General features: G+C 54.8%; 1 protein-coding gene across 1 annotated transcript in view; it reads right to left on the bottom strand.

Moving 5' to 3' along the window:
* Positions 1 to 3,233: 3,233 nt before the first annotated feature.
* The window catches only part of LOC147092208 (NADH dehydrogenase [ubiquinone] flavoprotein 1, mitochondrial-like), a 38,101-nt gene continuing 16,799 nt past the window's right edge, over positions 3,234 to 24,535 (bottom strand). Inside the window, exons 2-8 of the mRNA XM_085975570.1 lie at positions 21,443 to 21,700; positions 19,546 to 19,735; positions 12,814 to 13,026; positions 8,780 to 8,946; positions 6,510 to 6,591; positions 3,813 to 3,958; positions 3,234 to 3,475 (exon numbers count right to left, since the gene is read on the bottom strand). Coding sequence (XP_085831696.1) covers positions 3,392 to 3,475; positions 3,813 to 3,958; positions 6,510 to 6,591; positions 8,780 to 8,946; positions 12,814 to 13,026; positions 19,546 to 19,735; positions 21,443 to 21,700 — 1,140 coding nt within the window. The 3' untranslated portion in view covers positions 3,234 to 3,391. The remainder of the gene's footprint in view (positions 3,476 to 3,812; positions 3,959 to 6,509; positions 6,592 to 8,779; positions 8,947 to 12,813; positions 13,027 to 19,545; positions 19,736 to 21,442; positions 21,701 to 24,535) is intronic.

A 24,535-nucleotide genomic window follows, 5' to 3' on the forward strand; every position in this document is an offset into this window, starting at 1 on the left:
TAAACGAATAAAAAACTATATCCTTATTAAACTAATCAGTAATCTTGTATCCTTATTAAATTAACCAGTAATCTGATATCCTTATTAAAATAATTAGTAATCCTTATTAAACTAACCAGTAACCTCATATCTCTATTAAACTACCAATTAATCACATTTTATTAAACTAACCAGTAATCTAATAGCCTGGTTAAACAAACTAATATTCTCATATCCCTAACATGGTTTGTAATTTCCCTTTCCCCAAGGGGATGGCAGTTTCACCCCCCAGTGACGATTCCTATGTTGAAAGATCTTTGGGTGTCCTCGTGCAAGAAACACAGAAAGCGAGCGTGCAAGTACAGCAAGCAATAGGGCAGTGGCAGGTTGCCCTTTATTGCAAGGGGGTTGGAGTATAAGAGTGAGGAAGTCTTGCTACAATTGTACTTCTTCTTCTTAGGCAGTCCCTCAGAACCGAGGATGACTTGCTTCCACATTAAAAATGAGTTCTCAGGTGACTGATGAGTCCGATGCGGGACCGACAGTCTCTGTCACAGGTGGGGCAGACGGTGGTTGAAGGGGCGGGTGGGTGGGGTGCTTGGGTTGACGTGCGCTACTTGCGCTTGCTCCCGGCGAAGAGACTCGAGGTGTTCGGCGCCTTCCCGGATGGCTTCTCCTCCACTTTGTGCGGTCTTGGGCCAGGGATTCCCAGGTGTCGGTGGGGATGTTACACTTTTTCAAGGAGGCTTTGAGGGTGTCTAACCCTAACCCTGAGGGTGTCCTTGAAGCTACAATTGTACAGAGCCTCATTCAAGGTCTCCTTATCCAAGGAAGGATATACAGGAAACTCTTTACTATCCGGCACCGACGGGACCGGCGTGGTGCCGGTTTATCAAAGTCCGGATTACAGAGGTATAGTTAAAAGGTACAAGAGTGCCGTACACAGCAACAAATCCAGGCTTCCCTGTTGCTTAGCAATAGCTGCAGGAACCCCGGCCCCAGACCAAGCGTCCCTGTTGCTTAGCAACAAGTGCACGAACCCCAGTCACACAGCCACATATCCAGGAACTGCCACTAATATGAAGTAAAACTTACCTGAACCTACTCCTGAATTTTGCCGGTTAACAGAGGTTTCCGGTTATTTAGGTGCCAGTTAAAAGAGTTTCCTGTACTTGCCTGGCTCAAACAAAGGGAGGAATGGACACTTAATATGCCTGGCTACAATATGTTCAGGCAAGATTAGGAAGGGAAGAAAAGGAAGGGACTTCAAACATCCTAATATAGACTGGGATAGTAACAATGTAAAGGGCAAAGAGGGAGAGGAATTGCTGAAAGGTGTACAAGGGAACTTCCTTCAATGAGCAGGTTTCCAGCCCAGCAAGGAATGAAGCAGTGCTCGATCTAGTTCTGGGGAATTAAGTGGGGCAAATGGAGCATGTTTCATTGGGGGAGCATCTGGGAAACAGCGATCACATCATCAGGTTCAGAGTGGTTATGGAAAAGGACAAAGAAAAATCAAATGTGAAAATGCTCAACACATGCTTAATAATCACATTCCCATGAGGGAGTGCATGGTCATAGCAGCACAGAAGGAGGCCATTTGGCCCATCGAGTCCGTGCCGGCTCTCTGTGGAGCAATCCAGTCAGTCCCATTCCCCCGCTCTATCCCTGTAGCCCTGCAAGTTTATTTCCCTCAAGTGCCTATCCAGTCTTGCCTTGAAAACATTGAGTGTCTCCGCTTCCACCACTTCCGTCGGCAGCGAGTTCCAGGTCCTCACCACTCGCTGCGTAAAAAGTTTTTCCTCACGTCCCCCCTGTATCTCTTGCCCAAAACCTTAAATCTGTGTCCCCTAGTCCTTGTACCATCAACTAGTGGGAACAGCCTTTCCCTGTCTAGCCTATCCAAACCCGTCATAATCTTGTACACCTCTATCAAATCACCCCTCAACCTCCTTTGCTCTAATGAAAACAAATCCAGCTTCTCCAACCTGTCCTTGTAGCGAAGATCCCCCCATCCCCAGAACCACTCTGGTAAATCTCCTCTGCACCCTCTCAAGGTCCTTCACATCCTTCCTAAAGTGTGGTGACCAGAACTGGACCCAATACTCCAGTTGTGGCCTAACCAGCGCTTTATAAAGGTTCAGCATAACTTCTCTGCTTTTGTACTCAATACCTCTATTTATGAAGCCCAAGATCCCATATGCTTTGCTAACCACTCTCTCAATATGTCCTGCCACCTTCAGGAACCTATGTACATTAACTCCCAGGTCCCTCTGTCCCTGCACACTCTTTAAAGCTGTGCCATTAAGTGTATATTGCCTCTCCCTGTTCCTTCTGCCAAAATGCATCACCTCACACTTCTCTGTATTAAATTCCATCTGCCACTTGTCTGCCCATTCTGCTCGCCTTTCTGTGTCCTGTTGCAGTCGATTGGTATCAGGTAATGCTACAGCTCCCTGAATGACTAAAGATATAGAGATTAAGTTCTGTACAGGGTATTGGTGAGACCACATCTGGAGTACTGCGTACAGTTTTGGTCTCCTTATTTAGGGAGGGATATACTGGCATTGGAGGCAGTTCAGAGAAGGTTCACGAGGTTGATTCCGGAGATGAGGGGGTTGTTCTTCTGAAGAAAGATTGAGCAGGCTGGGCCGATACTCACTGGAGTTTAGAAGAACGAGAGGGGATCTTATTGAAACATATAAGATTCTGAGGGGGCTCGACAAGGTAGATGCAGAGAGGATGTTTCCCCTCGTGGGGGAATCTAGAACTCGGGAGCACAGTTTCAGAATAAGGGGGCACCCTTTTAGAACTGAGATGAGGAGGAATTTCTTCTCTCCGAGGGTCGTAAATCTGTGGAATTCTCTTCCCCAGGGAGCTGTGGAGGCTGGGTCATTAAATACATTGAAGGTGGAGATAGACAGATTTTTGAACGATAAGGGAGTGAAGGGTTACGGGGATCGGGTGGGAAAGTGGAGTGGAGGCCAAGATCAGATCAGTCATGACCTTATTGATTGGCGGAGCAGGCTCGAGGGGCCAAATGGCCGACTCCTGCTCCTATTTCTTATATCAATATTAAACTAACTAGCAACCCGAGACCAAACCATCGCACCCCAAACCACCTCGCTGATTGGCGAGCTCATATCTTCGAGGCACCGTCTGACTGGACGGCAGAGGAAGGCCCACTGTTATTATTGAACTAACCAGCAATCTCACATCTTTATTAAACTAACCAGTGAGACACAGGCTGTGTATCGAATTAAATATATTTTATTGGGGAAAGCGGACAAATTGTCCCAAAGCAAGACGGATCCGGGCGGGATGGAGTGGTCGGATCGCGAGGCTGTCGATATACTATAAATAGATTACACGCTCGCTCAAGGAGGTTGCGCAGCTCGAAGCGGTGGGATCTTCACATCGCGGCTTTCACTGCTCCACTTTGTTGGAAGGATTGGATTCTCTTCTCTAACTCGGGGCGGAAGTGTCGGATTAAACCCTGCAATATCGAGGGAAACAATTAGAGATGGGATCGGGGAGAGAGTGTGAAATCAGTGGGAGCGAGAGGCAGGGAAATGAGGGAGGGAGGGGCGAACGGGGGCGGCGAGCGGGAGGGATGGAGAAACAGAGAGCGAGGGGGAGGGGGGAGCGAGAGGGGGGGAGGGACAGAGAAGGGGGGAGAGGAGAGAGAGAGACGGAGGGAGAGAGAGAGAGGGGGGGTGGAAGGGAGAGAGAGAGAGAGAGACAGAGAGCGAGGGGGAGGGGGGGAGAGAGAGGGGGAGAGACACAGAGTGGGAGCCGGGAGTCTAGCCGCAGTAGGGGGACGGGAGTTATACCTGAGCGGGCCACGCTGCTCCATCACCCAGTGCACAGATGGTGTGTCCCTCGATCTGCTTGCTGATCTCCCACAGCATGTCAATCTCCGCCACACGAGCATCGCCCTTCACAAAACGCCACAACATCTGGTTCATCCAGTCCACACCTAGCGGAGGGAGAGAGCGGGGTTAGAAAGGTCACGACCCAGGGGGGAGGGAGTGGGGTTAGAAAGGTCACGACCCAGGGGGAGACCGGGGTTAGAGAGGTCACGAACCAGGGAGAGAGCGCGGTTAGAGAGGTCACGACCCAGGGGGAGAGAGCGGGGTTAGAGAGGTCATGGCCCAGGGGGAGAGCGGGGTTAGAGAGGTCGTGACCCGGGGGGGGGGGGAGAGCGGGGTTAGAGAGGTCATGACCCAGGGGGAGAGCAGGGTTAGAGAGGTCACGACCCGGGGGGGAGAGAGCGGGGTTAGAGAGGTCACGACCCGGGGGGAGAGAGCAGGGTTAGAGAGGTCACGACCCGGGGGGAGAGAGCGGGGTTAGAGAGGTCACGACCCGGGGGGCGAGAGCGGGGTTAGAGAGGTGATGACCCAGGGAGAGAGCGGGGTTAGAGAGGTCACGACCCAGGGGAGAGCGGGGTTAGAGAGGTCACGACCCAGGGGAGAGTGGGGTTAGAGAGGTCACGACCCGGAGTGCGAATTCAACATGTTGCCGTCCGTCACGATATCCCCCACAACCAATCTCACGCCCAGTGCGGTACCGAGGCCCGCGCGCCCGGTGCGGTACCGAGGCCCGCGCGCCCGGTGCGGTACCGAGGCCCGCGCGCCCGGTGCGGTACCGAGGCCCGCGCGCCCGGTGCGGTACCGAGGCCCGCGCGCCCGGTGCGGTACCGAGGCCCGCGCGCCCGGTGCGGTACCGAGGCCCGCGCGCCACCGAGGCCCGCGCGCCCAGTGCGGTACCGAGGCCCGCGCGCCCAGTGCGGTACCGAGGCCCGCGCGCCCAGTGCGGTACCGAGGCCCGCGCGCCCAGTGCGGTACCGAGGCCCGCGCGCCCAGTGCGGTACCGAGGCCCGCGCGCCCAGTGCGGTACCGAGGCCCGCGCGCCCAGTGCGGTACCGAGGCCCGCGCGCCCAGTGCGGTACCGAGGCCCGCGCGCCCAGTGTGGCCCTGAGGCCCGCGCGCCCAGTGTGGTACTGGGGCCCAGGCTCCATCCTCTCTGACAAGAGACCACCCATCAGTGAGACCCCGATCGAGTCATCGGACAGCCCCCTCCTCTTTGAAACTAGACCCACATCCAAGAGCACTGCACTCTGAAAGCCACCCATCGATCTGAGGACAAGTTGAGAAGGCCGTTAAAAAAAGCGTACGCGATCCTGGGCTTTATTAACAGAGGCAGAGAGTACGACAGCAAAGACGTTATTGCTAAACTTTATAAAACACTGGTTAGGCCTCAGCTGCAGGATTGTGTTCAATTCTAGGCACCGCACTTTAGAAAGGATGTCAAAGTCTTAGAGAGGGTGCAGAGATTGACCAGAATGGTACCAGGGATGAGGGACTTCAGTGATGTGGAGAGACTGGAGAAGCTGGGATTGTTCTCCTTAGAGCAGAGAAGGTTAAGGGGAGATTGACCAGAATGGTACCAGGGATGAGGGACTTCAGTGACGTGGAGAGACTGGAGAAGCTGGGATTGTTCTCCTTAGAGCAGAGAAGGTGAAGGGGAGACTGACCAGAATGGTACCAGGGATGAGGGACTTCAGTGATGTGGAGAGACTGGAGAAGCTGGGATTGTTCTCCTTAGAGCAGAGAAGATTAAGGGAGAATTCACTAGAGTTTAGAAGAATGAGAGGAGATCGCATTGAAACATATAAAATTCTGACAGGGCTAGACAGACTGGATGCAGGGAGGATGTTTCCCCTGGCTGGGGGGTCGAGAACGAGGGGTCACAGTCTCAGGATACGGGGTAGGACATTTAGGACTGAGATGAGGAGGAATTTCTTCACTCAGAGGGTGGTGAACCTGTGGAATTCTCTACCACAGAAGGCTGTGGAGGCCAAGTCACTGAATATATTTAAGAAGGAGATAGATAGATTTCTAGACACAAAAGGCATCAAGGGGTATGGGGAGAGAGCGGGAATATGGTATTGAGATAGAGGATCAGCCATGATCACATTGAATGGCGGAGCAGGCTCGAAGGGCCGAATGGCCGACTCCTGCTCCGATGTTTCTCTGTTAATAGAGGTGTTCAAAATGATGAGGGGTTTTGATAGAGTAAATAAGGAGAAACTGTTTCCAGTGGCAGGAGGGCCGGTAACCAGAGGACACAGATTGAAGATAATCAGACAAAGAACCAGAGGGGGAGATGAGGAGAATGTTTTTACGCAGCGAGTTGTTGTGATCTGGAACGCGCTGCCTGAAAGGGCGGTGGGAGCAGATTCAATAGGAACTTTCAAAAGGGGAAAAATTAACAGGGTTATGGGGAGAGAGCAGGGGGGGGGGGGGGGGGGGGTGTGGGACTAATTGGAGAGCGTGATCAAAGATCCAACACAGGCACGGTGGGCCGAATGGCCTCCTCCTGCGCAGAGAGTGTGCCTCGGCGGAGTCCTGCGAGAGGTGGATCACATGGAGGGGCTGCGATTGATCACATCAGGCCTTTCGGCGCAGTGTGACAGGAGGGAGACAGAGGTGAGCAATCAGGCCGAGGGGGACAGGCCGGGGACTTACCTTCCCGACAAGGCGTGCACTGACCGCAACTCTCGTGCTTGTAGAATTCCATCAAGCGGGCGATACAGCGAACAACGTCCGACTGGAGAGGGCAGAGGTGACAGTGAGAGCAGCAATTGTTCAGACACTCCCAGGGCAGGTGCAGCACGGGTTAGATACAGAGTAAAGCTCCCTCTACACTGTCCCATCAAACACTCCCAGGGCAGGTACAGCATGGGTTAGATACATAGTAAAGCTCCCTCTACACTGTCCCCATCAAACACTCCCAGGGCAGGTACAGCACGGGGTTAGATACAGAGTAAAGCTCCCTCTACAATGTCCCATCAAACACTCCCAGGGCAGGTACAGCACGGGGTTAGATACAGAGTAAAGCTCCCTCTACACTGTCCCATCAAACACTCCCAGGGCAGGTACAGCACGGGTTAGATACAGAGTAAATCTCCCTCTACACTGTCCCATCAAACACTCCCAGGGCAGGTGCAGCACGGGTTAGATACAGAGTAAATCTCCCTCTACACTGTCCCATCAAACACTCCCAGGGCAGGTACAGCACGGGTTAGATACAGAGTAAAGCTCCCTCTACACTGTCCCATCAAACACTCCCAGGGCAGGTACAGCACGGGTTAGATACAGAGTAAAGCTCCCTCTACACTGTCCCATCAAACACTCCCAGGGGCAGGTACAGCACGGGTTAGATACAGAGTAAAGCTCCCTCTACACTGTCCCCATCAAACACTCCCAGGGCAGGTACAGCACGGGTTAGATACAGAGTAAAGCTCCCTCTACACTGTCCCATCAAACACTCCCAGGGCAGGTACAGCACGGGTTAGACACAGAGTAAAGCTGCCTCTACACTGTCCCCATCAAACACTCCCAGGGCAGGTACAGCACGGGTTAGATACAGAGTAAAGCTCCCTCTACACTGTCCCATCAAACACTCCCAGGGCAGGGACAGCACTGGTTAGATACAGAGTAAAGCTCCCTCTACACTGTCCCATCAAACACTCCCAGGGCAGGTACAGCACGGGTTAGATACAGAGTAAAGCTCCCTCTACACTGTCCCATCAAACACTCCCAGGGCAGGTACAGCACGGGTTAGATACAGAGTAAATCTCCCTCTACACTGTCCCATCAAACACTCCCAGGGCAGGTACAGCACGGGTTAGATATAGAGTAAAGCTCCCTCCACACTGTCCCATCAAACACTCCCAGGGCAGGTTCAGCACGGGTTAGATACAGAGTAAAGCTCCCTCTACACTGTCCCATCAAACACTCCCAGGGCAGGTACAGCACGGGTTAGATACAGAGTAAAGCTCCCTCTACACTGTCCCATCAAACACCATCAGGGCAGGTACAGCACGTGTTAGATACAGAGTAAAGCTCCCTCTACACTGACCCATCAAACACCCCCAGGGCAGGTACAGCACGGGTTAGATACAGAGTAAAGCTCCCTCTACACTGTCCCATCAAACACTCCCAGGGCAGGTACAGCACGGGTTAGATAGAGAGTAAAGCTCCCTCAACACTGTCCCATCAAACACTCCCAGGGCAGGTACAGCACGGGGTTAGATACAGAGTAAAGCTCCCTCTACACTGTCCAATCAAATACTCCCAGGGCAGGTACAGCACGGGTTAGATACAGAGTAAAGCTCCCTCTACACTGTCCCATCAAACACTCCCAGGGCAGGTACAGCACGGGTTAGATATAGAGTAAAGCTCCCTCCACACTGTCCCATCAAACACTCCCAGGGCAGGTACAGCACGGGTTAGATACAGAGTAAAGCTCCCTCTACACTGTCCCATCAAACACTCCCAGGGCAGGTACAGCACGGGTTAGATACAGAGTAAAGCTCCCTCTACACTGTCCCATCAAACACCCCCAGGGCAGGTACAGCACGGGTTAGATGCAGAGTAAAGCTCCCTCTACACTGTCCCATCAAACACTCCCAGGGCAGGTACAGCACGGGTTAGATACAGAGTAAAGCTCCCTCTACACTGTCCCATCAAACACCATCAGGGCAGGTACAGCACGGGTTAGATACAGAGTAAAGCTCCCTCTACACTGTCCCATCAAACACTTCCAGGGCAGGTACAGCACAGGGTTAGATACAGAGTAAAGCTCCCTCTACACTGTCCCATCAAACACTTCCAGGGCAGGTACAGCACGGGTTAGATACAGAGTAAAGCTCCCTCTACACTGTCCCATCAAACACTCCCAGGGCAGGTACAGCACGGGTTAGATACAGAGTAACAGTCGCCGAATACTGTACCGATTTGTCCATCACGATCAAGGCCGCTGTCCCTAAGGCAGTCTGTGCCTGAACCAACGCGTCAAAGTCCATCATAACATCTTCGCAAACGGATTTGGGGATCAGAGGGGTGGATGATCCCCCGGGAATGATGGCAAGGAGGTTGTCCCAGCCTCCAGTAACACCACCTGGGATAGAAATCACACCGTTAGCGAAAGACTTGAATCCTCAGGAAAGGCCTAGGCTCCATCCCCGGCCTACTGCCGAGTTAGCGGATCTCACCACGGTGTGGTACTGAGCCACAAACACACAGCAGGAACACAAGAAATAGGAGCAGGAGTCGGCCATACGGCCCCTCGAGCCTGCTCCGCCATTCAATAAGATCATGGCTGATCATCGACCTCAACTCCACTTTCCCGCCCGATCTCCATATCCCTGGATTCCCCGAGAGTCCAAAAATCTATCGATCTCAGCCTTGAATATACTCAACGACTGAGCCCCCACAGCCCCCTGGGGCAGAGAATTCCAAAGATTCACCACCCTCTGAGTGAAGGAATTCCTCCTCATCCCGGTCCTAAATGGCCGACCCCTTATCCTGAGACTGTGCCCCCTGGTTCTAGACTCTCCAGCCAGGGGGAAACAGCCTCTCAGCATCTACCCTGTCAATCCCCCTCAGAATCTTGTATGTTTCAAAGAGATCACCTCTCATTCTTCTAAACTCTAGAGAGTATCGGCCCATTCTACACAATCTCTCATCATAGGACAGCCCTCTCATCCCAGGAATCAATCCAGTGAACCTTCGTTGCACCGCCTCCAAGGCAGGTATATCCTGAAGGTAAGCATGCAGTTGCAGCAGGCGGTTAAGAAGGCAAATGGTATGTTGGCCTTCGTAGCGAGAGGGTTCGAGTACAGGAAGAAGGATGTCTTGCTGCAGTTGTACAGGGCCTTGGTGAGACCACATCTTGAGTATTGTGTGCAGTTTTGGTCGCCCTATCTGAGGAAGGATGTTCTTGCCATGGAGGGAATGCAGCGAAGATTCACCAGGCTGATACCTGGGATGGCAGGAATGACGTATGAGGAGAGATTGGGTCGATTGGGCTTGTACTCGCTGGAGTTTAGAAGAATGAGAGGGGATCTCATTGAAACTTATAAAATTCTAACAGGACTGGACAGACTAGATGGAGGAAGGATGTTCCCGATGGTCGGGGAGTCCAGAACCAGGGGTCACAGTCTAAGGATAAGGGGTAAACCATTTAGGACAGAGATGTCAGAGTGTGAAAGGCTTAGAGGGTGCAGAATTCTTAAAGTGCATCCAGGAGAGCTTTTTGAGCCAACATGTAGAAAGTCCTACAAGAGAGGGGGCGGTACTGGACCTAATTCTAGGGAATGTAGCCGGGCAAGTGGTGGAAGTGTCAGTAGGAGAGCATTTTGGCGACAGTGACCATAATTCAGTGAGATTTAAGGTGGTCATGGAAAAAGACAAAGACGGCCCGGAAATAAGGGTTCTCAATTGGGGGATGGCCGATTTTAATATGATAAGGCAGGATCTGGCCAAAGTGGACTGGGAGCAGCTACTTATAGGAAAATCCACATCAAAACAGTGGGAGACTTTCAGAAGGGAAATAGAGAGAGTACAACGCCAACATGTTCCTGTAAAGGTCAAGGGTGGGACCAACAAGCAAAGGGAACCTTGGATGACAAGGGATATACAAAAATGCATTAGGAAAAAAAGGGGGGCTTTTGGCAGTTACAAAAGACTAAAGACGGAGGAAGCCCTAGAGGAGTATAAAAAGTGCAGGGGCATACTTAAAAGAGAAATTAGGAGGGCGAGGAGGGGCCATGAAATAATAACACTGGCGAGCAAAATAAAAGGAAAATCCTAAGATGTTTTATAAGTATATTAAGGGCACGAGGATAACCAGGGAAAGGGTAGGGCCGATTAGGGACCAAAGTGGCAATCTGTGTGTAGAGCCAGATGATGTAGGCGGGGTTTTAAATGAATTTTTTGCATCTGTGTTCACTATGGAGAAAGACGATGTAGACATAGAAATCGGGCAAGGGGACTGTGACATACTTGAACATATTAGCATCGAGAGGGAGGAGGTACTAGCGGTTTTAGCAGGCCAAAAAGTGGATAAATCCCCAGGCCCGGACGAGATGAATCCCAGGCTGTTGTATGAGGCAAAGGAGGAGATTGCAGGGGCTCTGACACAAATTTTCAGAACCTCTCTGGCCACAGGGGATGTACCAGAGGACTGGAGAACAGCTAACGTAGTACCATTATTCAAGAAGGGTAGCAGGGATAAACCAGGGAATTACAGGCCAGTGAGTCTAACATCTGTGGTAGGGAAATTATTGGAAAAAATTCTGAGGGACAAAATTAGTCACCACTTGGAGAGGCAAGGATTAATCGGGGATAGTCAGCATGGCTTTGTCAAGGGTAAATCATGTCTGACCAATCTGATTGAATTTTTCGAGGGGGTGACTAGGTGTGTGGATGAGGGAAATGCTGTGGATGTGGTTTACATGGACTTCAGTAAAGCTTTTGACAAAGTCCCGCATAGGAGACTGGTCAAGAAGGTAAGAGCCCATGGGATCCAGGGTGCCTTGGCGCGTTGGATCCTAAACTGGCTGAGTGGCAGGAGGCAGAGGGTGATGGTCGAAGGTTGCTTTTGTGACTGGAAGCCTGTGTCCAGTGGGGTACCTCAGGGATCGGTGCTGGGTCCCTTGTTGTTTGTGATCTACATAAATGATTTGGATGAGAATGTAAAAGGTATGATCAGTAAGTTCGCAGATGACACGAAAATTGGTGGGGTGGTAAATTGCGAGGAGGAAAGCCTCAGGCTACAGGACGATATAAACGGGTTGGTCAGATGGGCGGAAAAGTGGCAAATGGAATTTAACCCTGAAAAGTGCGAGGTGATGCATTTTGGACGGACAAATAAGGCAAGGGAATACACAATGAGTGGTAGGACCCTAGGAAGTACAGAGGGTCAGAGGGACCTTGGTGTACATGTACATAGATCCCTGAAGGCAGCGGAGCAGGTAGATAAGGTGGTTAAAAAGGCATATGGGATACTTGCCTTCATTAGCCGAGGCATAGAATATAAGAGCAGGGAGGTTATGATGGAGCTGTACAAAACGCTGGTGAGGCCACAGCTGGAGTAGTGTGTGCAGTTCTGGTCGCCTCACTATAGGAAGGATGTGATTGCTTTGGAGAGGGTGCAGAGAAGATTCACCAGGATGTTACCTGGGATGGAGCGCCTCAGCTATGAAGAAAGGCTAAACAGGCTGGGGTTGTTTTCCTTGGAGCAAAGAAGGCTGAGGGGGGGCCTGATTGAGGTGTACAAAATGATGAGGGGCATAGATAGGGTAGATAAAGAGGAACTTTTCCCCTTAGTAGGGGGGTCAATAACAAGGGGGCAGAGATTCAGGGTAAGGGGCAGGAGATTTAGAGGGGATTTGAGGAGGAACTTTTTCACCCAGAGGGTGGTTGGAATCTGGAACTCACTGCCTGAAAGGGTGGTAGAGGCAGGAACCCTCACAACATTCAAGAAGCATTTGGATGAGCACTTGAAATGCCATTGCATACACAAGGCTATGGACCAAATGCTGGAAAATGGGATTAGACTGGACAGGGATTGATGGACGGCGCAGACACGATAGGCCGAAGGGCCTCTTTCTGTGCTGTAAAACTCTATGACTCTAGATGAGGAATTTCTTCACCCAGAGAGTGGTGAACCTGTGGAATTCTCTACCACAGAAGGCAGTGGAGGCCAATTCATTAAATATATTCAAGAAGGAGTTGGATATATTTCTTAAGGCTAAAGGGATCAAGGGATATGGGGAGAAAGCAGGGACAGGGAGCTGAATTTGGATGATCAGCCATGATCGCACTGATATAGATGTCTTTGATATAGATTGTAAATAGCGGAAGCCCTCGACAGGCCCAGGCCCGAGTTAGTCTGATCAGACACACTGCAGGGGGTCAGAGGTTAGCACCCCCACCCCACCACCCTGGCCTAGTGGACAGCGAAGCCTGCACCCTCACCTACCAGCATGCCGCTCGATCAGCTCCTTGAGCGGGATGGACATCTCCTCCTCCACGGTGCAGGGGTTGTTAACATGGCCCGAGATGTTGAAGAGCTTGGTGCCTGAGTTACGTTCCCGCCCGAAGCTGTGGAACCATTCGCCGCCACGCCGGCAGATGGCGGGCGAGACGGCCACCGTTTCCACGTTGGCAACCGTCGTCGGGCAGCCGAACACGCCTGGGAGAGAGAGGGCAAGGGTCAACGGTCGCAGGTCAATTCGCACAACACGACTTAACTCTTCACCCATCCCCGCCCTCCCTCCTCCTCCCCCTCCTCTCCTCCCCTTTCCGCCCTCCCCTCCCCCTTCGCCCTCCCCTCCCCCTCCCCCATCCCTCCCCCCCTCTTCTCCTCCCCCCCTCCTCCCCTTTCCCCTCCCCCTCCCCCCCTCTCCTCCCTCCTCCCCTTTCCCCCCTCCCCTCCCCTTTCCCCCCTCCCCTCCCCTTTCCCCCCTCCCCCTCTCTCCTCCCCTTTCCCCCCTCCTCCCCTTCTCCTCCCCTTTCCCCTCTCCTCCCCCCCTCTTCCCCCCTGTGGTAAACCACTTTTATCGTTCACTATCGTTACACTATAGTTATCACTGTTGTACTGTTATCACTGTTCTCACTGTTGTATCACTATACGAGGTCGCCTCTTGTCGCGCTGTTATACCTGGGCTGACCACCTCCGACTCCGCCCATGGCTCCACCTACCTGCCCAGGTATAAAGGTAGTCGACTGGCTGGTATTCCTCCTTGTTGGACACGATCACCCACGAGGGTGGGCTCTGCTATTTAGTCAATAAAAACCTTTAGTTACGTTCCTAACTCGTCGCTTTTTATTGGACGAATTGATAGGTATATCAATTTTATTGACTAAATTTTAAAGATGTCTACTACTGGCCAGCCAGAAGCCCTCCCAGAAGCACAGCCACAGCAGCTTTCAGACACCGGGCTACACCAGCCACACCAGCCGGCTTGGCTGCAAGCCCTCAAACCACCGTACCTGGATCTAAACCCACAGGCAGCAAACTCAGCCCTCAACTTCAAACACTGGCTGGACTGCTTCGAATCCTACCTGGAAGAATCCGGCGTCCCTCAGAGATCCAAACTAAGAGTTCTGAACGCCCAAGCGAGCCCGAGAGTATACGCACTCATCCAGGACACGACTACATACGAGGCCGCTATCAACCTACTGAAACAGCAGTACCGGAGCCCGGTAAATTACATGTACACCAGGCACCTCCTGAGATCCCGCCCGCAACAGCCAGGAGAGTCTGTAGCTGAATTTTTACGGGCGCTAAGAGCACTCGGCAGGAACTGTGACTTTAAAGCGGTGACGGCTGTTGAAAATACGGAAGATAATATCCGCGATGCCTTTGTGAAAGGCCTACGGTCCGACTACTCACGGCAAAGACTGCTTGAAGCTAAAGACCTCGACCTGGACAAAGCTGAAGCCCTCGCTCTCTCCCTAGAGGTGGCCCATCAGGACCAGGAGGCGTTTTCCAGGTACTGCTCGCGACCCTGGGACTCGGGCCCGACCCCTACCGCAATACCCTTCGCAGCGCCGCCCCCGGGACCTACCTCAGCGTCGGCGTCCCGGACCCGACCGGGACCGCCACCCCCGGTACCGGCTCCGACATCGGGCACCCGCGATCGGGCCGCCGGCTGCTTCTTTTGCGGCCAGGAGAAGCACCCGAGGTCGCGCTGCCCAGCCAGGAACTCTACCTGCTCAACCTGCAGGAAGAAAGGCCACTTCTCTAAGGCCTGCAGGAGCGGATCTTCAGAGGCCAGCAGTGCCTCATGCGAACTGTGGGGGCGGCCATCTTCTTTCAAGGCAACTGAGGCCAGCATCCCCACACGTGAGTCATGGGGGTGGCCATCTTTGATCAAGGCAACCGACCCCAATAGTGCCTCATGTGAGTTATGGGGGCAGCCATCTTCTCCGCCATTTTGTCCTACCTCGTGGGAGACGCCATTTTACCCACCACGCCCGACTGCCACCGGGCCCCCGGACCCGACGACCGCCTCGCCCGCAGACGACAACGACTCGCTTACCTACACACTAGCCTCCGTCACTCTGGATCAAGCCCGCCCACACCACCTGTCCAAGTCGATGATGGACATCAAAGTAAACGGCCACGCCACGACCTGCCTGTTTGACAGCGGAAGCACGGAGAGCTTCATCCACCCAGACACGGCGAGCCACTACTCCCTCTCTGTCCTACCAACGTGCAGCCAAATCTCGATGGCATCGAGGTCCCACGCCACGGACATCAGCGGCTACTGTGCTGTGACCTTGTCGGTTAAGGGTACGGAGTATAAAAATTTTAAGCTCCTCGTCCTCCCCCAGCTCTGCGCTGCCGTCCTACTAGGGCTGGACTTCCAATCCCACCTCCAAAGTGTAACCCTAGCATACGGTGGACCCCTCCCCCCACTCACAGTCGACAACCAGCGAAGGTTAAACCGCCCACCGCGTAACACCTGCAGCCTATCCACCCTCAAGGTGCCGCCACCTTCCCTGTTCGCTAACCTCACCCCCGACTGCAAACCCGTCACTACCAAGAGCAGGCGGTACAGCGCTGGGGACAGAGCTTTCATTAGCTCTGAGGTGCGGCGCCTCCTGAAAGAGGGCATTATCGAGGGGAGCAACAGCCCCTGGCGTGCCCAGGTCGTGGTCGTTAAGACCAGCGATAAAAATCGCCTGGTCATCGACTACAGCCAGATCATAAACAGATACACCCAGCTGGACGCATACCCCCTTCCCCGCATATCTGACATGGTCAATCAGATTGCACAATACCGCGTATTCTCGACCATCGACCTTAAGTCGGCCTACCACCAACTCCCTATCCACCCCGAGGACCGCCAGTACACCGCCTTCGAGGCGAATGGGCGCCTATACCACTTCCTTAGGGTCCCCTTCGGTGTCACCAACGGGGTCTCGGTCTTCCAAAGGGAGATGGACCGGATGGTTGACCAGAACGGACTGCAGGCCACATTCCCCTATCTAGATAACGTCACCATCTGCGGCCGCGACCGGCAGGACCATGACGTGAATCTGGAGAAATTCCTCCGTACGGCCCAACGGCTGAACCTCACCTACAATAAGGAGAAATGTGTGTTTAACACCTCGCGCCTTGCCATCCTTGGCTGTGTAGTAGAGAACGGACTCATCGGTCCCGACCCCGAAAGAATGCGCCCCCTCATGGAGCTACCCCTCCCCCACTGCCCTAAGGCACTTAAGAGAACCCTGGGGCTCTTCGCCTACTATGCCCAATGGGTGCCCAATTATGCGGACAAAGCCAGACCCCTCATGAAGTCCACATCCTTCCCCCTTACGGAGGAAGCGTGCGCAGCCTTCTCCCTCATTAAGGGAGACATTGCCAAGGCCACAATGCACGCAGTGGATGAGTCCATCCCCTTCCAAGTGGAGAGCGATGCATCCGACTTCGCCCTAGCCGCTACCCTTAACCAGGAGGGGAGGCCGGTGGCCTTCTTCTCAAGGACCCTACAGGGCCCCGAGATCCGACACTCGTCGGTCGAGAAGGAAGCCCAGGCAATTGTGGAGGCGGTACGGCGCTGGAGGCATTACCTGGCAGGCAAACGATTTACCCTCCTCACCGACCAACGTTCGGTTGCTTTCATGTTTAATAACAAGCTGAGGGGCAAAATCAAGAATGACAAGATCTTGAGGTGGAGAATCGAGCTATCCACCTACGATTATGATATCTTGTACCGGCCAGGTAAGCTGAACGAACCCCCTGATGCTCTTTCACGAATTACATGCGCCAGCGCGCATATTGATAGACTTCAGACCCTCCACAACGACCTCTGCCACCCCGGGGTCACCAGACTTTACCATTTCATTAAGGCCCGCAACCTGACCTACTCCATCGAGGTCAGGACCATGACCAGGAACTGCCAGACCTGTGCCGAGTGCAAACCGCACTTCTTTAGGCCGGACAGAGCAAGCCTGATCAAGGCCACCCGCCCCTTCGAGCGCTTGAGCATCGACTTTAAGGGGCCCCTCCCGTCCTCTGACCGTAATGTGTACTTCCTCAACATCGTTGATGAGTACTCCCGTTTCCCTTTTGCCTTCCCCTGCCCAGACATGACCAGTACCACGGTCATCAAATGCCTGAACGACCTCTTCGCCTTGTTCGGGTTCCCGAACTATATACATAGTGACCGGGGCGCCTCCTTCATGAGCGAGGAACTCCGTCAGTTCCTACTAGCGAGAGGTATTGCAGCAAGTAGGACCACCAGCTACAACCCCCGAGGGAACGGCCAGGTGGAAAGAGAGAACGCGACGGTATGGAAGGCCGTCCTCTTAGCCTTAAAGTCTAAGGGCCTCCCAACCTCCCGCTGGCAGGAAGTCCTCCCGACAGCGCTGCACTCCATCCGGTCACTACTTTGCACTGCCGTTAACGCCACCCCCCATGAACGAATGTTTGTTTTCCCCAGGAAGTCGACTACGGGAACCACTCTACCAACCTGGCTGACCTCTCCGGGGCCCGTCTTGCTGCGAAAGCACGTGAGGGCCCATAAAACAGACCCCCTGGTCGAAAGGGTGAACCTCCTGCACGCCAACCCCCAGTACGCCTACGTGGCTTACCCAGACGGGCGGGAGGACACTGTCTCCTTACGAGACCTCGCACCCTCGGGCACTCCGGAGACACCACCTTTACCCCCCCCCACCACCCCCCCAATTCCAGCCCAGGTAGACGGCATGCCGGAACCCCACGAGCCTTCGCCGACCACGCAGACACCAGCACTAACACCGGATAATGCAGCACCGCCGCTGCGACGATCGGAGAGGCTTACGAGGCCTCCGGACAGACTGACATACCAGAACTGGTAGTACACTTCACCCCGCCGGACTCAAATCTAAACAAGGGGTGAATGTGGTAAACCACTTTTATCGTTCACTATCGTTACACTATAGTTATCACTGTTGTATTGTTCTCACTGTTCTCACTGTTGTATCACTATACGAGGTCGCCTCTTGTCGCGCTGTTATACCTGGGCTGACCACCTCCGACTCCGCCCATGGCTCCACCTACCTGCCCAGGTATAAAGGTAGTCGACTGGCTGGTATTCCTCCTTGTTGGACCCGATCACCCACGAGGGTGGGCTCTGTTATTTAGTCAATAAAAACCTTTAGTTACGTTCCTAACTCGTCGCTTTTTATTGGACGAATTGATAGGTATATCACCCCCCTCTCCTCCCCTTTCCCCCCTCCTCCCCCCCCCTTTCCCCCCTCCTCCCCTCCCCTTTCCCCCCTCCTCCCCCCCTCTCCCCCTCCTGCCCCCCTCTCCTCCCCTTTCCCCCCTCCTCCTCCCCTTTCCCCCCTCCTCCCCTTTCCCCCCTCCTCCCCCCCTCTCCTCCCCTTTCCCCCCTCCTCCCCCCCTCTCCTCCCCTTTCCCCTCCTCCTTCCCCCTCCTCTCCACCCCCTCCCCCTCCTCTCCTCCCCCTCCCCACTCCTCCCCCCTCCTTCCTCTCCCCTCCTCCCCCCCTCTCCCTCCACCCCCTCCTCTCCTCCCCCTCCTCCCCCCCTCTCCCTCCCCTCCTCCCCCCTCCTCTCCTCCCCCCCTCTCCCTCCTCCCCCCTCCTCTCCTCCTCCCCTCCTCTCCCCTCCTCTCCTCCCCCCCCTCCTCCTCCCTCCTCTCCCCCTCCCTCCTCTCCCCACCTCCTCCTCCCCCCTCCCCACCTCCTCTCCTCCCCCCCTCGCCCCCTTTCCCCCCTCCTCCCCTTTCCCCTCCTCCTTCCCCCTCCTCTCCACCCCCTCCCCCTCCTCTCCTTCCCCTCCCCACTCCTCCCCCCTCCTTCCCCTTCCCTCCCCCCTTCCCCTTCCTCCCCACCTCCTCCTCCCCCCTCTCCCCACCTCCTCTCGCCCCTCCTCTCCCCTCCCCCTCTCCTCCACTCCCCCCCTCCTCTCCCTCCCTCTCCTCCCCCCCTCCCTCTCCTCTCCTCCCCCCCCTCCTCCCCTCCCCCCCTCCCTCTCCTCCCCCCCTCCCTCCCCACCCCCCCCCTCCCTCTCCTCCCCCCTCCTCCCTCCCCTCCTCTCCTCTCCCCCTCCTCCCCCCCTCCTCTCCTCCCTCCCCTCCTCCCCTCCTCTCCCCCCTCCCCTCCTTCCCCCCCTCCTCTCCTCCCTCTCCTCCCCCCCCTCTCCTCTCCTCCCCCCCCTCCTCTCCTCCCTCTCCTCCCCCCTCCTCTCCTCCCTCCCTCCTCTCCTCCCTCCCTCCTCCCCCCCTCCTCCCCCCCTCTCCTCTCCTCCTCTCCTCCCCCCCTCCTCTCCTCTTCCTCTCCTCCTCTCCTTCCCCCCTCCTCCTCCTACCCCCCTCCTCCTCCTCCCCCCCTCCTCCTCCTCTCCTCCCCCCCTCCTCCTCTCCTCCCCCCCTCCTCCTCCTCCTCTCCTCCTCCTCTCCTCCCCCCCTCTCCTCTCCTCCCTCTCCTCTCTCCTCCCCCCCCTCCTCTCCTCCCCCCTCCTCCCCTCCCCCTCTCCTCCCCCTCCTCCCCTCCTCTCCTCCTCTCCCTCCTCCCCTCTCTTCCCCCCCCTCCCCCTCCCCTCCCCCCCCTCCCCCTCCCCCCTCCCCACCTCCCCACTTCCTGCTGCCCAGTCTCCCCTTCCTCCTGCCTCGTTCCACCCCCCCCACATTTCCTTCCCCTTCCCTCCCTCCTTCGCTCCCGACCCCTCTCCGCCAGTTTCCGGGCGAGCTTACCCACGTCAGCGGGGAAAGGGGGTTTCAGGCGTGGTTTGCCCTGCTTGCCCTCCAGCGACTCGATCAGGGCCGTCTCCTCCCCACAGATGTAGGCCCCGGCTCCTCGGAACACAAACACGTCAAAGTCGTAGCCGGACCCGCAGGCGTTCTTCCCGATCAGACCCGCCTCGTACGCCTCCTTGATTGCAACCTGCCGTCAACCCGGGAGAGACACGGGGTCAGACACTTTGACCTCTCACCCTTTGGGTACCAGGAATCAAATCATAGCCTGCAGACTCGATTAAATTTCCTCGTAGCCTGCTCTGTTCTCGTACTGTTTCACAATTCGGTATCAAAAATCTTTATCATTTATAATTTAAAGATAAATTGAATTAAAAGGTCTCTTAGCCTGCTCCGCTCTAGTGGAAACAGCAACAACTTGCATTTATACAACGCCTTTAACTTAGTAAAACGTCCCAAGGCGCTTCACAGGATCGTAAAGCAGATGCAGATTTGACACCGAGCCACATAAGGAGATATTAGAACAGGTGACCCAAAAGATTGGTCAAAGTGACAGGTTTTAAGGAGAGTCTTAAAGGAGGAGAGGAAGAGACAGAGAGATTTAGGGAGGGAATTCCAGAGATTGGGGCCCAGGCAGCTGAAGGCACGGCCGCCAATGGTGGAGCGATGGAAATCGGGGGATGTGCAAGAGCTTGCAATTGGAAGAGCGCAGAGATCTCGGAGGGTTGTAGGGGCTAGAGGAGGTGACAGAGATAGGGAGGGTTGTAGAGGCTGGAGGAGGTTACAGAGATAGGGAGGGTTGTAGGGGCTGGAGGAGGTTACAGAGATAGGGAGGGTTGTAGGGCTGGAGGAGGTTACAGAGATAGGGAGGGTTGTAGGGACTGGAGGGGGTTACAGAGATAGGGAGGGTTGTAGGGGCTGGAGGAGGTTACAGAGATAGGGAGGGTTGTAGGGGCTGGAGGAGGTTACAGAGATAGGGAGGGTTGTAGGGCTGGAGGAGGTTACAGAGATAGGGAGGGTTGTAGGGACTGGAGGGGGTTACAGAGATAGGGAGGGTTGTAGGGGCTGGAGGAGGTTACAGAGATAGGGAGGGTTGTAGGGGCTGGAGGAGGTTACAGAGATAGGGAGGGTTGTAGGGGCTGGTGGAGGTTACAGAGAAAGGGAGGGTTGTAGAGGCTGGAGGAGGTTACAGAGATAGGGAGGGTTGTAGGGGCTGGAGGAGGTTACAGAGATAGGGAGGGGGCTGGAGGAGGTTACAGAAATAGGGAGGATTGTAGGGGCTGGAGGAGGTTACAGAGATAGGGAGGGTTGTAGGAGGTTACAGAGATAGGGAGGGTTGCAGGGGCTGGAGGAGATTACAGAGATAGAGAGGGTTGTAGGGGCTGGAGGTTACAGATTGTAGGGGCTGGAAGAGGTTACAGAGATAGGGAGGGTTGTAGGGGCTGGAGGAGGTTACAGAGATAGGGAGGGTTGTAGGGCTGGAGGAGGTTACAGAGATAGGGAGGGTTGTAGGGGCTGGAGGAGGTTACAGAGATAGGGAGGGGGCTGGAGGAGGTTACAGAAATAGGGAGGGTTGTCGGGGCTGGAGGTTATAGAGATAGGGAGGATTGTAGGGGCTGGTGGAGGTTACAGAGATAAGGAGGATTGTAGGGGCTGGTGGAGGTTACAGAGATAGGGAGGGTTGTAGGAGGTTACAGAGATAGGGAGGGTTGTCGGGGCTGGAGGTTACAGATTGTAGGGGCTGGAGGAGGTTACAGAGATAGGGAGGGTTGTTGGGGCTGGAGGAGGTTACAGAGATAGGGAGGGTTGTAGGGGCTGGAGGAGGTTACAGAGATAGGGAGGGTTGTAGGAGCAGGAGGAGGTTACAGAGATAGGGAGGGTTGTGGTGCTGACTGACCTGCAGGTTCGAGGCCTCATTGTAGAACTCTCCCCGGATGTAGATGTAGGCCGCCTGAGCTCCCATCGACCGTCCCGCCACCAGGCAGCCCTCGATCAGCTTGTGAGGGTCATGCCTCAGGATCTCCCGATCCTTGCAGGTCCCAGGCTCGCCCTCATCAGCATTCACCACCAGGTACTTGGGCCTAAACCGGACAGGGGGCCAAGAGTCAGGTGTCAAGCCAACATATGGACCCAGGTCTGAGGCTCCATTCCGGGCCTAGTGACCCCACTTTATACCCAGTGTCAGCATTGAGCTCTCCTAGGGCAGGTACAGCACGGGTTAGATACAGTGTAGAGCTCCCTCTACATTACCCTGACAGTGTCCCCCCCCACTTTATACCCAGTGTCAGCATCGAGCGCTCCCAGGGCAGGGACAGCACGGGTTAGATACAGTGTAGAGCTCCCTCTACATTACCCTGACAGTGTCCCCCCCACTTTATACCCAGTGTCAGCATCGAGCGCTCCCGGGGCAGGTACAGCACGGGTTAGATACAGTGTAGAGCTCCCTCTACATTACCCTGACAGTGTCCCCCCCACTTTATACCCAGTGTCAGCATCGAGCGCTCCCAGGGCAGGTACAGCACGGGTTAGATACAGTGTAGAGCTCCCTCTACATTACCCCGACAGTGTGTCCCCACTTTATACCCAGTGTCAGCATCGAGCGCTCCCAGGGCAGGTACAGCACGGGTTAGATACAGTGTAGAGCTCCCTCTACATTACCCTGACAGTGTGTCCCCCACTTTATACCCAGTGTCAGCATCGAGCGCTCCCAGGGCAGGTACAGCACGGGTTAGATACAGTGTAGAGCTCCCTCTACATTACCCTGACAGTGTGTCCCCACTTTATACCCAGTGTCAGCATCGAGCGCTCCCAGGGCAGGTACAGCACGGGTTAGATACAGTGTAGAGCTCCCTCTACATTACCCTGACAGTGTGTCCCCCACTTTATAACCAGTGTTAGCATCGAGCGCTCCCAGGGCAGGTACAGCACGGGTTAGATACAGTGTAGAGCTCCCTCTACATTACCCTGACAGTGTGTCCCCCACTTTATACCCAGTGTCAGCATCGAGCGCTCCCAGGGCAGGTACAGCACGGGTTAGATACAGTGTAGAGCTCCCTCTACATTACCCTGACAGTGTGTCCCCACTTTATACCCAGTGTCAGCATCGAGCGCTCCCAGGGCAGGTACAGCACGGGTTAGATACAGTGTAGAGCTCCCTCTACATTACCCTGACAGTGTGTCCCCCACTTTATACCCAGTGTTAGCATCGAGCGCTCCCAGGGCAGGTACAGCACGGGTTAGATACAGTGTAGAGCTCCCTCTACATTACCCTGACAGTGTGTCCCCACTTTATACCCAGTGTCAGCATCGAGCGCGCCCAGGGCAGGTACAGCACGGGTTAGATACAGTGTAGAGCTCCCTCTACATTACCCTGACAGTGTATCCCCACTTTATACCCAGTGTCAGCATCGAGCGCTCCCAGGGCAGGTACAGCACGGGTTAGATACAGTGTAGGGCTCCCTCTACATTACCCTGACAGTGTGTCCCCGCTTTATACCCAGTGTCAGCATCGAGCGCTCCCAGGGCAGGTACAGCACGGGTTAGATACAGTGTAGAGCTCCCTCTACATTACCCTGACAGTGTGTCCTCACTTTATACCCAGTGTCAGCATCGAGCGCTCCCAGGGCAGGTACAGCACGGGTTAGATACAGTGTAGAGCTCCCTCTACATTACCCTGACAGTGTGTCCCCCACTTTATACCCAGTGTCAGCATCGAGCGCTCCCAGGGCAGGTACAGCACGGGTTAGATACAGTGTAGAGCTCCCTCTACATTACCCTGACAGTGTGTCCCCACTTTATACCCAGTGTCAGCATCGAGCGCTCCCGGGGCAGGTACAGCACGGGTTAGATACAGTGTAGAGCTCCCTCTACATTACCCTGACAGTGTGTCCCCACTTTATACCCAGTGTCAGCATCGAGCACTCCCAGGACAGGTACAGCACGGGTTAGATACAGTGTAGAGCTCCCTCTACATTACCCTGACAGTGTGTCCCCACTTTATACCCAGTGTCAGCATCGAGCGCTCCCAGGGCAAGTACAGCACGGGTTAGATACAGTGTAGAGCTCCCTCTACATTACCCTGACAGTGTGTCCCCACTTTATACCCAGTGTCAGCATCGAGCGCTCCCAGGGCAGGTACAGCACGGGTTAGATACAGTGTAGAGCTCCCTCTACATTACCCTGACAGTGTGTCCCCACTTTATACCCAGTGTCAGCATCGAGCGCTCCCGGGCAGGTACAGCACGGGTTAGATACAGTGTAGAGCTCCCTCTACATTACCCTGACAGTGTGTCCCCCACTTTATACCCAGTGTCAGCATCGAGCGCTCCCGGGGCAGGTACAGCACGGGTTAGATACAGTGTAGAGCTCCCTCTACATTACCCTGACAGTGTGTCCCCCACTTTATACCCAGTGTCAGCATCGAGCGCTCCCGGGCAGGTACAGCACGGGTTAGATACAGTGTAGAGCTCCCTCTACATTACCCTGACAGTGTGTCCCCACTTTATACCCAGTGTCAGCATCGAGCGCTCCCAGGGCAGGTACAGCACGGGTTAGATACAGTGTAGAGCTCCCTCTACATTACCCTGACAGTGTGTCCCCACTTTATACCCAGTGTCAGCATCGAGCGCTCCCAGGGGCAGGTACAGCACGGGTTAGATACAGTGTAGAGCTCCCTCTACATTACCCTGACAGTGTGTCCCCCACTTTATACCCAGTGTCAGCATCGAGCGCTCCCGGGGCAGGTACAGCACAGGTTAGATACAGTGTAGAGCTCCCTCTACATTACCCTGACAGTGTGTCCCCCACTTTATACCCAGTGTCAGCATCGAGCACTCCCGGGGCAGGTACAGCACGGGTTAGATACAGTGTAGAGCTCCCTCTACATTACCCTGACAGTGTGTCCCTACTTTATACCCAGTGTCAGCATCGAGCGCTCCCGGGGCAGGTACAGCACGGGTTAGATACAGTGTAGAGCTCCCTCTACATTACC

This window comes from Somniosus microcephalus, unplaced genomic scaffold, assembly GCF_052327205.1.
Source record: "Somniosus microcephalus isolate GS21.2 unplaced genomic scaffold, FLI_Smic_1.0 unresolved_chr2, whole genome shotgun sequence".
In the NCBI taxonomy this organism is placed as follows: Eukaryota; Metazoa; Chordata; class Chondrichthyes; order Squaliformes; family Somniosidae; genus Somniosus; species Somniosus microcephalus.